The sequence below is a fragment of the Choristoneura fumiferana genome, chromosome 3, assembly GCF_025370935.1.
Source record: "Choristoneura fumiferana chromosome 3, NRCan_CFum_1, whole genome shotgun sequence".
Lineage (NCBI taxonomy): Eukaryota > Metazoa > Arthropoda > Insecta > Lepidoptera > Tortricidae > Choristoneura > Choristoneura fumiferana.
The window spans coordinates 17,623,389-17,637,536 of NC_133474.1; the positions used below are offsets into that span (position 1 = coordinate 17,623,389).

Below are 14,148 nucleotides of genomic sequence, written 5' to 3' on the forward strand. Positions count from 1 at the left end.
CTAACTTTGCGTTAACTATCAAACTGGAACTTTCTTAGTTGCAATGTGTGGTCGCTAATGGCCAATGCAGTCACAATAAAATGTCGAATCTAAATACCTACCAGACATCGTTACGTTACGCAATGTGTAAGACATTCTATCGGAGGGACCTAAATATAATTTTCTCTCTTCGTATCATCGCGGGTCATAATGTTTTCTAATTAGGTTTATTTTGATATCACCTTTTTTAGGGATTCGTACCCAAAGAGTGAAAACGGGACCCTATTACTAAGAGTCCACTGTTCGTCTGTCTGTCTGTCTGTCAATATGCTGTTTCTCACAAACCGTGATAGCTAGACAATTGAAATTTTCACAAATGATGTATTTGCGTTGCCGCTACAACAACAAATACTAAAAGCAGAATAAAATAAATAATTAAGGGAGCACCCAAACAAACGACAAACGTGTTTTTTTTTTTCGTTTTTTGCTAGATATTTATACGTGGCAGTAGTAAACTATAGAAATATCGGTATTACGCTGAATTTCCAAGGGAATTCCCATACCATAATAATATACAACGTGGTCTTCATTTACCTTGCATATGAAGGGCTACACCCGCGCAAAATTTTATGTTTTTAAGTAGGTACTTAGCGGTTACGATTTTTGGATTTTACAAGAATCCCATAGGAAAATCAGGATTAAAAGAAGCCTGATGCGTTATTCCAGAAGACCGCCATCATTTTCGATTTAGGAATCCATTTACAAAATATTAGGTTTAAAAGCGCTAATATTTATTTGCGGCAAGTGCCTTCTCCCACCCCAAAAGTTAACCCGTTGACTTGAAAAATCTGAAAATAACCCTCCTTCGGGCAGTCGGTTAAAAAAACATGATATTAGCAATTCAGCACATTATGGCGAAAAAGTATCACAATCTAGTAGGTTTTACAAGTTAACGAGTAATATTGAATACTTACTTATCAGACGAACGCATATTTAGTAGGTATGAAACTAGGTACAACTTGCGCGTGGTTATACAAGCACTAGGCCGGTTTTTTTGTTGAAAATTTTCATCGCTGTAAACGCCTGTCATCTGCCCCTAAAAAATACGCCGTATGCATAGGCCCATTAGGCTTACGTTGTTTTTTTTACAAAATTGCCAGAATATGGCGGAGCACGAGGCGGCGGCAGTGTACGCGGCGCGTGCGCTGTCGGAGCTGATCGCGGCGGGCGGCGCGGACGAGGCGCGCGCGGCGGCGCTGGCGCGCTCCGTGCTGCGCGCGCCGCTCGAGCCGCCGCCCGACGCCGTCGCGCTCGGCGCGCCGCAGCTGCGCCTCGGCGTGCTCTACGTCGCCGAGCCGCCCCGCCTTGTCATCTTCCAGCAGAACAACTCGGCAGCTCTCCAGCAGTTCTGGAAGACACTAGCGTCCGCGTGGAACGCGAGCGCGGTCGTCTGGTCCAACGCGTGGTACTCGTGTGAACGGGAAGACCGCGGCTGGTGGAGCGGCGCGGCGGCGGCGCGCGGCCCGGGCGCCCAACGCGCCGCCGCCGCGCTATTCCGTCGCGTGCCCGTGGTGCCCTGCGAGGAGGCCATGTATGACCGTATGGGAGGACCTCCGGATTGTGATCTAGATACAACAGATTGTGAAGCCTATCCAGCCTCAGGATCTGATTATCAAAATATAGAGGTACTTTTACACTACAGACGTACTTGTATAACATACCTATCTATCTATTCAGTTCTTACTCTAATGAATTACCTTGTAATACCTACGTTATTTTTCCTTGCATTGGTAAGGTACAATTACTTAGTGGTTTTATTAGGAGAATTACTCTTTATTTCCACAAACCCTGTGATCTGGCTTTGGCATTGGCAACTAAGCAGTGATGTGCGGGCTAGGGCCACGTCCTCCCTTAACTAATTCGCAGGCTCCGGTCCGTCCGACCTTCAGTCTGCACCGGAACAATTGTAGGCAGTTAGTGCAGTGTGTCACAAAGAAGTACGAATACATCCACTATTTTTTCTGGGTTGGGTCGCCAGTGAGGACTAAAGACATTATGGACGACTGGGAAGGGACGGCCCAGACAGTGCTGGCCTCTCATCAGCTAAAAACCCGGCTGCACGTCCTCAACCCCCTGTAGGGGCTTCTTATCTACTTACTCACAGAGTCTTGGTTCAGCCATTTGGTGAAAAGCCGGGAGCGGAGCATGCCTTCTCCCGTTAGTCTCTGCGAGGTGCTCGGGTCGGTCTTTTTTGTTAGTCCCCAATGGTTTCTTCCTTGACCGGCCTTTGGCATCTACTATCAGAAATGATATACCGTACGGCATCGGTTGCAGTATCGCTGCAAGTGCCGCAGCGGCTACTGGCACGCGACTGGCAGCGGCTGGCTGGGGGGGTGCGGGCATCACTCGGGCGCTGGGCGCGCCGCTGCAGTGCGCGGCCTGCGGGCTGGCCAGCGACCACGCCGCCTGCAACGGGGAGGTCTTCCACGCCACGCTGCTTGCGCTCAACCTCACGGGCATGCTCGTGTGCCTCATCATCGCTCTTATTATATTTAGGAAAAGGAAATGCAAAGTGAGTAGAGAACGTATTAAGTAACGTAAACGTATTATTGCCAAATGCATTCCATTCTGTGTTATACTAATTGTTATGCTGTAGACCATACTCGCTGTAATTATGGCTTTGGTTATCTGCAGGCGGTGGCGATGGGAATGTGGACAGTGCTAGAAGTGGTCCTTCTCGGAGCCCTGTTGATGTACGGATCGGTAAGTGCTAATATGATTACTCGGGTCAGAAGGCTCTACATATCACGAATGCCGTGATGTAAGCTGTAACCTGGGAAAATTGAATAAGTAAGACGTAAACAACGTCGTTTGATGACCGGATTGCCAATTGTTTAGACTACTAACTAACCGTTAGAGAACCTGACTACGAAACTTGAGGTCCCGGGTTTGATCCCAGCCGGCTCGGGTCTTGGACGTTTAATATGTATTTAAGTATATGTATTTATCTATATAAGTATGTTTATCCGTTGCCTTAATAGTATCCATAATACGAGCTTTGCTTAGTTGGACTGGTCAATTGGTGTCAAATTGTCCCATATACCTATTATTATATTTATTATTATATCTATATACGCACGCACAATATCTAGAAACTTTCGAATTTGTTATATTATTAGAATTTTATGTCACACAATTTCGTGGTTGATTAATACAGCACCAAACCCAACGATTTTTTTTACAAAAAAACGATTTCGTAAATTTGATCTTAAATGTTTAAGACGCGGACACGAGAGATAATATGAGATTCTTGTTTTTGGAATAGGTATACCAAAATAAAGGATAGGTTAGGTTAGGTGCAGGTTGCAGGTGGTAGGACCTTGTGCAAAGTTCACCCGGATTGCTACCACCAACTTGCTCGCTAACCCTGCCGTGAAGTAGCTGTGCTTGCACTGTTGTGTTTCGGCGTGGAGAGTAAGACAGCCGGTGAAATTACTGGCACTTGAGGTATCCCATCTTAGACCTCTAGCTTGGCAACGCATCTGCAATCCCCCTGGTGTTGCAGGTGTCTATGAGCGGTGGTGATCTCTTACCATCAGGAGACCCACTTGTTCGTTTTCCATCCATTGGATTAAAAAAAATGGTGTACGAGTTTCCGGCTTATCTTTAATGCCAAAGTCAAACTCCTAAAATGTTCGGGTTAAAAGTACTTTATCAAAAAACCTGTTGTCAAAACAGTCAAGATAATAATGATTATATCACGTTATCAGACCTCACAGGAGAAATGTTGCTGAGGACTTATCAGATTCAGATTAGATAGTAGGTAAAGAATTTCCATGTTTATTTGAACTGTTTAAGTTGTTATTTAATAAGTAAGTACATAAATATTTTGTTTCATTATATTTTTTTCGTTATCTTTTTAAAGCGATCGCTTTTAGTTTTATCGAACAAAAATGTGGACTCATTGATCGCACGTGCGCAAACAAAGTCCTACAAAAATTATCTTACACGTGTGTCAGTACTGCGTCATTTCATTTCTTAAGTCAACTTCAAGACACTCCAATATCCTAGGTAAAATGTAATTTTTGCTTTATGTACACAGTCCAGGAAACTGAATTACGTACACACGTTCCAAGGTGGAACCTTTTCATAATAAATCTCGCTATGATTTTTTTGCCAAATGTATGGGATGTCAACATGACGTTAGTAGCACAAAGCTTCTGTCCTGGTACTTGATTCAATTTCCTCGACTGTGCATGCTTTATAGGTCGACAAGTAGTCCGTCCGTAATCTACTCTCTGGTATTGCGCATTCCTATCGGCAGCAGTAATCACTTGCTTCACTTGCACTTTTCTCTCTTTATTGTCGCAATCATTCTCTATTACAGTCGCTAATGTAGCCAAGCGAATCACTTAGCTTGGTGAAGTAGCAATGAGTAGCCCATACTGCTAGGCGAACATATGGCCGTTGGGGTCGAAAAGTTCTCGAATGGAGACCGCGGATTGGCAAGTGTTGCGTACCTAACACGTCAACCAACGAGATGCACCTTCACCCGGTTCACGGTGGATGCAGCCGGGGGTTCACGTCACGATGGATGCAGGCCGCTTCCAACCGAAGCAACTGGAGGTCTATGGAGGAGGCCTATGTCCAACGGACGTCCTATGGCTGATATGATGATGTGATGATTTTCGCACGCAGGCGGCGACGCAGTACATGCGGGTGCCAATTTGGCGCTGCGTGGCGGGCGCGTGGCTGCGCGAGCTGGGCTTCGTGGCGTGCTACGGCTCCGTGGTGCTGCGGCTGTGGGTGCTGCTGGCGGAGTTCCGCACGCGCAAGGCGCACCGCTGGACGCCGAGAGACTCCGAGGTAGACACGAATCTGGATTGTTGAGCCACTTGGCACTGCAATGTTTGTTTGGCCGTGAACTGCTGTTCTGTTTTATTAAATGACAATATTTACTATGAGTTTGTATAACGCGACTAAATTATGTACAGTGGCGAGTTGCTCAACAATCCCTGTTCGCGACAGTACAGTGGCGGCGTAGAACATTCACTTTGTGTGAAGAAGATATATTTTTCATCTCTCCTGTTGGGAAAGTTTAATTTTCATGGGTAGATAGCCGGGTGGAAAATTGCGTTTTCATCTCTAGGGTGGAAAGTAATTTTTTTTTAATTTTTCGGTTAGCCACGGTGTCGAAGATAATTGAGTTACGTCAATGACACTTTTTTTTCACGTTTCGGCATGGCCATCTAGATGCACGTCGTGACCAAGGAGCTTTTATACAACACTGGAGGTTGAACGCCGAACATCCGTTTAAAACAAGAAATTTGATCTTTATTTCGTCACGAACATATTCCATCTCTTTCTTTAGTTAGGTTAAGAAAGAGATGGAATAGATAAATAAGTAATAAAGGTCAAACTTCTTCGTTCGGCGTTCAACCTCCAGTTTTGTAGGTATATAAACTCCTTGGTCGTGACCAACTCGTTTTTTTTTTATACTCGGCCGAGGCAAGTGGCCAGGTCGAAAAGGTACCGTTGGAGGTTGGATATATAATGTAAATTCAATTTACTGAATATTGAATGATATTCTCATTTATTTGTACTGTTTTACTTTCCTCACAGTCGAAATGAAAAGTAAAGTGTCTAACTCGGGTGAAATTACCCATATCCCCCCGAACTATTTAAAGCATGAGCGTCTTTTTCCTAAGTAAAAAAACATTACTGTTAACTGTTCGCCTATCTATGACTTTTCCTTTCTAGTTTAGGTTAGTTTGAAAAGATCCCTTTTAGGGATAAGAACGCCTTTGTACTCTTTTGGTTTTGTTGTTTTCTTTTTGTATTAAATATTTTGTGTGTTTATGTACACAATAAAGTATTTACATACATACGTCATACATACATACGTTACATGACGTCAGCGATGACAAAGTACAGTAAGAAATATCTCAGGTAAAATGGGTCACTTTCCACCCTAGGTTATCAATCTACTATTGCGAGGCTGTATGATGGCGCTTCATACCTACTTTACTGATGCGGGGGAGAGGAAACAACAGAGAGATAATTATATCTTCAGGCAAATGTTATGCCTAGGGACCGTAGTCTAAAGGAAGAGGCGTCGGGAATTGTATTTATGCATCAGAGATCGGCCCCCAAGTATAACATCTTCCTGGAGAGAGATCTCTCTACGAGTATTGTAGCTTCACCCGAAACTTACTTACTGCTCTGGCTCAGCGACCTGTAGTGGATATTGGCCTCCGAAACCAGTTTCCCCATTTGTGCCTACCTGTGCAGTGCATGTCTCTTACGACTTCACCAATCCAGTGGTACCTGGGTCGTTTCCCTCTCGGCACCTGTTTCTCTGATAAAATAAGGGATCCCAGCTATCTAAACTAGTTAAGGTATTGGTCGATGTTGCAGGTGCTCCGCATAGTGGGCGCGATGCTGTCGGGCGCGGCGTGCTACCTGGCGGCGTTCACGGCGACGGCGGCGTGTGCGCACGAGGGCTGCGCGCGCGCCGCCTGGCACCACGTCACCGCCGGCGCAGAGCTGCTGCTGCTCGCCGCCGGCGCGCGCATCGCCTACGCCGCTAGAAACGCTAATGTGCCCTTTCAGGTATATATTTGTTTTGCCATAGTAAATACAGAAACCATCACATTTATTCGTCACACGGAATTTATCAATCGGCCTTAAATCTGGTTAACCTCAATCGCATTATTCATACCTACGTTTACTTATGGTATATAATAATATGGTACATAATATCTTAAAAATAAGGAATTACATCTAGGTACAGTCACCAGCACCAATATCTGACACAACGAAGCATGCATAAATATCTGATAAGACTTTATTTTTACGACCGGCAGGACGTGTCAGATAGTTTTGCACACTCGGCTGTGGCAGATGTTAATGCAGGTGACTGTACAGAGGAATAAATAGAATGAAAATAAGTAAATACTTGTGGGTATACTGGAATACTAAATTAGGTACTTTCCACATTAAAAAAAATTGCTGACTCGTCGTAATATGGATTTTTCAAAACCTCTATTATAGGGACGGGTTCCCGTGTGGAGGCTCCGGGGCTGTTGCCCCGCATACCCTTTGCTACATCCGGTCCTGGGTCTGGGTAACAGTGTGGTGTTCTAGGAGCGCGGGTGGCTGACGAGCGCGCTGGCGTGCGAGTCGGTGTGCGGGCTGGCGTGGCGCGGCGCGGCGCTGGCGGGCGCGGCGCCCGAGCAGTCCCCGCTGGCCGCCACGGCGCGCGCGCAGCTGTCGGCCGGCGCCGCGCTCGCCTGCGTGCTCGCGCCCCGCCTGTGGCACGGCTACCGCGCGCGCTCGCTCGCGCAGGAGGTAACTACCCGAGCAGTCCCCGCTGGGGGGGCAACTACGAAAATCGAAGTTCGTATCGTACCGGTACCTCTCACTCTCGTATTAAATAATATAAGCGCCAGCAGGACGGCAAGAGACGAAGTTCGAAATTAGCACTTCGTAGGGCCTGGTCGTCACGGCGCGCGCGCAGTAGCAGGTACTCTACGTACGTATCTGCTTTCTTTCATCAACACTTCCCAAGCCACTCGTCGAGACGGCGTACACATTTAAGTATTTATTTAAGGAGAACCAATTGCTATTGTACTTTCATTGTAGCATGGTGCGGGTGACACTTGATGCACGTTTCGTTTTACTCAAAAAAAGTTGCTGTGGTCTAAATATGGGTATGACCGCGAAAAGTTGTACTTTAACACACTGGAAAAATAATACACTAACACACATAAGGTACGTTCACATGTGATTTTTTTAATTGACTACAAATAATAAGGAAGTGCCCAATTTGTCTTTTTTTTAAATTTGTCGGTTACTATTTTTAATTTTTTCAATGACATTTTGCTAAGTTTAGACCACATAATACCCTCTTTTTTGTTGGAGTCATTATATGTGCGTTGTATATGTGCAGGTTTCCTCGTGATATTTGCCTTCACCGAAAAGCTTGTGGTAAAAATTTGTTTAATTATTAATAACAAATAGTTATCTCAGTATTTATAGCCCTCCTTATCGGTTTCGATGACGGCGACCCGAAAAGAAAGTACCTATTCTATAAATTATGACGCCTATTATCTCAGCATTATAAGCAACTAACATGTCTCAATTGACTAGGTAAGATTAACTTTTATAAATTAATTTTTGTCTTGCTGCATAATATACTTAAATATTAAAGCGTTGTGAATTTGACTTTATCTAGGATCCAATGTGTTACTATACTTGCAACGTAACACACGCAACGCACAGCGTAACACACATAACACACAACATAGCACACGTAACGCACAAAACGTAACACACCAAGTCAAAAAAATATTAATTGCTCTATAGCCGATATTTTTGAAGCTACTGCCGTGAGTCTTCATAATAAATAAGGAAAACAATCCATACTTCGAATTGAATGACGACCGGGTGGCTAAGTGGTTAGAGCACCTGACTACGAAGCTTGAGGTCCTGGGTTCGAATCCCGGCCGGGGCAGATATTTGTGTGAATAACACGAATGTTTGTTCTCGGGTCTTAGATGTTTAATATATATTTAAGTATGTATTTATCTATATAAGTATGTTTATCCGTTGCCTAGTATCCATAGTACAAGCTTTGCTTAGTTTGGGACTAGGTCAATTGGTGTCAAGTGTCCAAAAAAAAAAAAGAATAACAATTACATTTAGTTTCAATACATATCGCAAAAAAGTTCTACTAAGAATTTTATCGTTCCAAATTTCACCTTTCCTTGTTGCAAAAACCTTGAATTGTGTAGACAAATCAACGTTACCCGATTCAAAAGTTCTACCAGCATACTAATAGTATTGACCGTCTTAAAAAACCTAAGACATTGTTGTTATAAATAGTGTGTAGTTTTTGTATAAATTCATGTTATCTATTTGCGTATACTCCATGTTACTAGAATATGGCCTAAAGGACCATCGGAATGCGTAGCTCTGGCATCTTACCCACATGTTCCTTAAGTTGTTGCATTTTTTTAATTGCTTTGTTATAATGGAGGAAGGCAAAATTGGCCGCACCGTAATACAGTTTTAAACTAGTACGGGGGTCAAAATATGTTAACATTCACTCATATTGCAATATTGTCATAAGTGTGAACTATGCCTAGTTGTCCTACGAGGGCGATATACTTATGTAATAATGCATTGTTTGTACTCTTTATTGCTTTGAATAAAAATATTTGTATTTGTATTTGTTTACCCTTTACATAAATTGGATTGTCATAAACCATAGGGTTTAGGGTAGCAACGAAGATGATGTTCAGAAATCCCTAACTGATCATGGTTTTTTTTAATGTACTTTATGCATTTATGTTTTGTATATTTTGAGTTTGACAGCGCATTGGTGTTTACTGTAATGTTCTATTTTTTTGTTGGAATAAATAAATGAATTTAAATGAATAGTCACATGTGACAATATGAAAGAAATAAAACTTAAAAATCGCTATAAAATTGGGTCACAGCCAGCTTTTCTCACGCCGCAAATCTCCATGTTTATTAATTGAACGGCTACATATAGCACGCATAAGGAGTGTGCTGTATTCTTACTTCCTGCAAATACGTTTCTCTTTCTTTTCTAGTTAAAAAGAAGCACTCTAAATAAAAAAATAATAAACAAACTCACAGATTACGTACTTATTTATTTTGTCGAAATAATATTTGGCATATATCTAGAAACTACCTTTATGCGTATAATACAGTAAAGGTCACATGAAGCTATTTTTAACTTTTTAATTTGTAGGTGTCACGCCGAGGCCCGGCAGAAGGCTTCGGCGTGGAGGGCGAAGAGGAACCCACGTCAGAGGAAGTACGGGCGGAGCTCAAGCGGCTGTACGTCCAGCTAGAGATCCTTCGGAACAAAACCCTGAGGAGGGACAACCCGCACATCAGCAAGCGCCGGGGAGGCCGCAAACCGCCGCATCGCCGGTTCTCCTTGCAGGTATGCAGCACAGCCAATCGATGCACTAACTATATAAGCTTGCTGTATCATACTCTTCGTACCTACTTAAAGTCTGCCAGAGCATCAAATGTGAGACATATAGAATGTGAAACTCATTTTTAATTACGCTCTTCTACGTAATAAATTGAATTCCATACTATGAAAAAAAAATGCTCATATTTAATGGAACAAACAAACACACATCCAATCATACAGAATCACAAAAAACATATTGTGTATTTTCTCCGTAATGTGTGTAGGTATATAGTAGGTCGATTGCATCCAATTGAGATTTCCTTTCCAAAGTTGTAGGTAACTGTAACCTAAACCTAAACCTGTTTCTATGATGTGCATACCTACCTATCTCTATCGAGTTGGACCTTAATGTATACATAGTATATGTACAAAGGTCAAGTATAGTGGTACTTAGTACCTTATCGAACATATAAAGTTTGTCATGTGCCCCGTAACTAACAGATACTTGTTGTGACCCCAATTTTACATAAGTGTACCAAAAGACCAGACCCGTGTACTGTATCAAAATTGAATTTAAATCTATTACAATATGATAATCTTAATCCTTCTTTATCGGTGTTCTATCTTCATTACCATTAATTAAATGTTTCATCTTCCATCCTACACCAACTTTAGAAAAAGGGCAGTCGTGAAAAGGTAAGGAAAGGTGTGATATATCGCATGCGCACTGACGTGGAGCACCCGCATGTCCCCGCCGCGGCTGCCGGCTAGCACCGCGCCCGCGCCCCGCCCGCCCTCGGCCACCACCTCCCCTCAACACCCTGTCTGTCTGCATTGTCTCGGATGTCTGCTTTCTCTGTTAAACGAGCTCCCAATACATGGGAACTCGATCTTCCGCTATCGTGTCCAATTCGAGGAGCTTACAATATTTTAATTAAATTTCGTTGTAATCAAAATTGAGATCGAGATCACACAACTGATGTTTTATGTTCGCTAGCTATTTCCGCCGTTCGGCTTGACCTTCCTTTCGACGTCTTTCATCAGTCTGACGTTTGTTTGTAGAGTTTAAACTTAAAGTTATGCTATACGAATAGGTAATACCTACTCATGGATTTACATAACCTACTGACTGAACTAACGCTCTACAATTTGAAACATGTTGACTTTGTGATGAATGTATCCGTGCAACGGTTTTGTTATTCACGTCGCGTTTTTTTGAGAGTCAGCACGTTTCCCTGTTTTTTTTGGGAAAGTGGTGTTTATTGTATTGTGTGGGCAGGCGCTGCAGGCGCGGCGGGGCGGCAAGGGCAAGGCGGGCGGCAGCGCGAGCGCCGTGGAGGCGAGCGAGGCGGGCGACGCCAGCCGCACGCCCGAGGACTCGGTGTGCTCCAACGAGGGGCCCTCGCACTACACGGACGGCGACGTGCAGTCGTGATGCCTGCGCCACGGCTCCACTCGCTCCACGGCGAGTCGGAACAGGGACTACGGAAGCCACCTCGACGTTTGATGGGAACGACTTGTATAATCGCTGAATCTCGTTTATAGCGACCCGCTATAGCATTATTTCGAATTTTACTTGAAACGAACTTGAGTATCTATGTAAATGCTCGTGCAGAGCTTTTAAAAAATATATTGACGTGTAAAATTCAAGCGGTGACGACTGCTAATTCCCTAAAGGAACGGGTTTCGAAAACACTTATTTTGAAATCGGTGACGGAATGTCATTTGAATGATTTAAAAGTGGATCGAAAAATAAATACTATGTCGTCGAATTTAGGTAGGTATCGCGCAAAATTCCAATTCCTACCTGCTTAAAGGTGAGTTTGCCTATAAATATTGGCTAAAGGATATACTGTATATAATTATATATTTACTTTCAATAAAAGCTTTTGTCTTTGACGTTGAAGTAAGTACTAGGATTTAAATTAAGCTCATCTAATGAGCATTTAAAAATAAAGCGAGTTATATAAATATATAAGTTCTGTGCGAGTCCTATTCCTGCCCGAAAAAAGTATCTACAGCGATAGGTGACAGTCGCCGAAGAACGCGGGTATTAGAAGACGTAAGCGGTAGTTTTGGTAACGTGTTAGGCCATTTTGTTGATATTGGTGTTTCTCGAGGCGGCCCAGTGGCGGCGTCATCCTCAGAGCAATAATTTGCGTCGCCGATCGTGAGTATTGCTGTACATGAATAGTGGTTGTTTAAGCTATAGGACATACTATTTATTTAAACAAATAATTGCGTAGCCATGTAGTACCCGATTTACCAAATACCGCAATGATTATGTTTCATTTTCTTCTCAATCGGTAGTTTCTCTGTCAGTTACGCCAAACAATATTTTTTCGCTACGCGCTGGGATTGATATGGTGCCTTTAAATCTGGACATTAAATTTGCTATCTCGTTTTCATTCGTCTTATAGTGGGATCCCGGTAAGCCCCATGGTCAGAGCAGAGACTTCCTAAGATTGTTTTTTTGGAATATTTTTGTATCTTTTATTTCAATTACAAATTTTTACTTTTACGGTCATCTCGTAAAACCTAAATTGAAAATACAAACTGAAATATAGATGCACAGACTAACACTGGGAATCGAACCCAGGTCCTCGGTATTCCGTATCGCGTGCTATACCGCTACGCCACTGTTGGTCAACGGCACAGACACGAATTTCCCCTATGCACCACATATCTCAGCTTGTTTGTTTCTTATTTAGCCACTTAAGCAGTGACGCTAGCGACATCTATACCGTAGCCGTAGTTTCTCGATGAGGGCTACGTTTTATAAATGTTAGTGACGCTAAAATGTATTTATTATTGCACGCGACTGTGGCTACGTAAACCTAAATATTAACATTCTTTGAGGTATCACATGAATGACTCAAAAATCTGATTTCTGGAATAGGTACAGTCAAGTGCAAAGATAACGAGACGGCCAAAGTTAAACGACCTTAACATTAAGTGCATAAAGTCGTGTATACATATTTTTGTAACTTTGGCCCTATCGATATCATTGCACGTGACTGTAGGTACCTATCTTTTTTATAGCTTGATATATTTGTTGTACTTAGACCTAATTTAATGCAAATATTTTGTTCCTTAGAGAATTAGGACTCCTCGTGTCCAGTTGTTATTGTATTTAAACATTTTCTCTGAAACATATTGATGGATAATCGGTTTAGTAAAGGTGTTGTACATACTAGTGGTAAGTGTTCATAGAATCATACACGAGAGAGAACGGTCACGATCATTAAACGGTGACCTATTTTGAAAAAGTGCTTTGAATTGTCATACAAGATAAACATTCAACCATAAATGGGTTCCAAATTAATGTTCGACGTTGTATGGGTATGGAGAGTATGTGATAGTGAATTAATCATTTATAAATGTTCCGTTGAGCTTTGTTCCATGTTTGCGATGCGCCCGCGCGTTGATTTGTGATGCCGAATAGTATGATGTATCGATAATGTATTATTTATTAATAAACCACATGTTCATAGCTCGTGTAGTTTTATTTAAATTGAGCACCTGAGTATGTAGGTTAAAATCGTATGGGTTATTTAATTAAATACACTATTCGATCGTTTGAGCTTCCTTCTGTCAAAGGTTCTTAAAACTTCATTTTTCAAAAGAATTTACTATGTCATCTACAAAAGGGTAAACAATCTTGACGAGTCTTATTTTATTGAAAGTAAAAATATTAGTTACGATACATTATTTAAATGATCATATGTCCTTGTAATTATTCATATTTGCTGTGACTTATTTTTCAAATTACCATTTTTTCTAATGCTAGACACAGTAATATAGTGTGATTATTTCCGTCCTTTTTAATGCAAAAGCTAGATTAAATAAATATATTCTTCTTATGTTGTACGGTGATTGTAGTTTTTGCAACTTGATAGCAAAATTCCAGAAACGGAGACCACTTGCGCATAAAAAAATGTCAGACACGAGAGCAATATAGAATTTTGTGATCACTGTTCACTGTTAAGGTTAATCGCCAAAAAAATATCAAAATTATACTTCTAGCCAAAGAAGCAGAAATACCAAAATTAGATATCGTCTACATCCGCCATGGAATACAAATCGAAGGTCCGTTTGTCATTTGATTTCCATTATTTTAATGCTTATGCTAAAAAGTTTGATAAAAGTTTGAGATGCCTCGATTGTTATGCTTAATCAGTCTCAAGGTCTGCTAAAGTTAGAGGACCGTAGAC

The 14,148-nt window shown here is 42.1% G+C and overlaps 1 protein-coding gene across 1 annotated transcript in view; it reads left to right on the top strand.

Annotated features, from left to right (window-relative positions):
• smog (G-protein coupled receptor 158 smog) overlaps positions 1-13,428 on the top strand; it is a 44,767-nt gene extending 31,339 nt beyond the window's left edge. Inside the window, 10 exon segments of the mRNA XM_074086011.1 lie at positions 1,140-1,664; positions 2,314-2,367; positions 2,369-2,551; positions 2,674-2,742; positions 4,678-4,845; positions 6,397-6,591; positions 7,126-7,329; positions 9,761-9,958; positions 10,610-10,630; positions 11,214-13,428. Coding sequence (XP_073942112.1) covers positions 1,140-1,664; positions 2,314-2,367; positions 2,369-2,551; positions 2,674-2,742; positions 4,678-4,845; positions 6,397-6,591; positions 7,126-7,329; positions 9,761-9,958; positions 10,610-10,630; positions 11,214-11,369 — 1,773 coding nt within the window. The 3' untranslated portion in view covers positions 11,370-13,428.
• Positions 13,429-14,148: the final 720 nt, after the last annotated feature.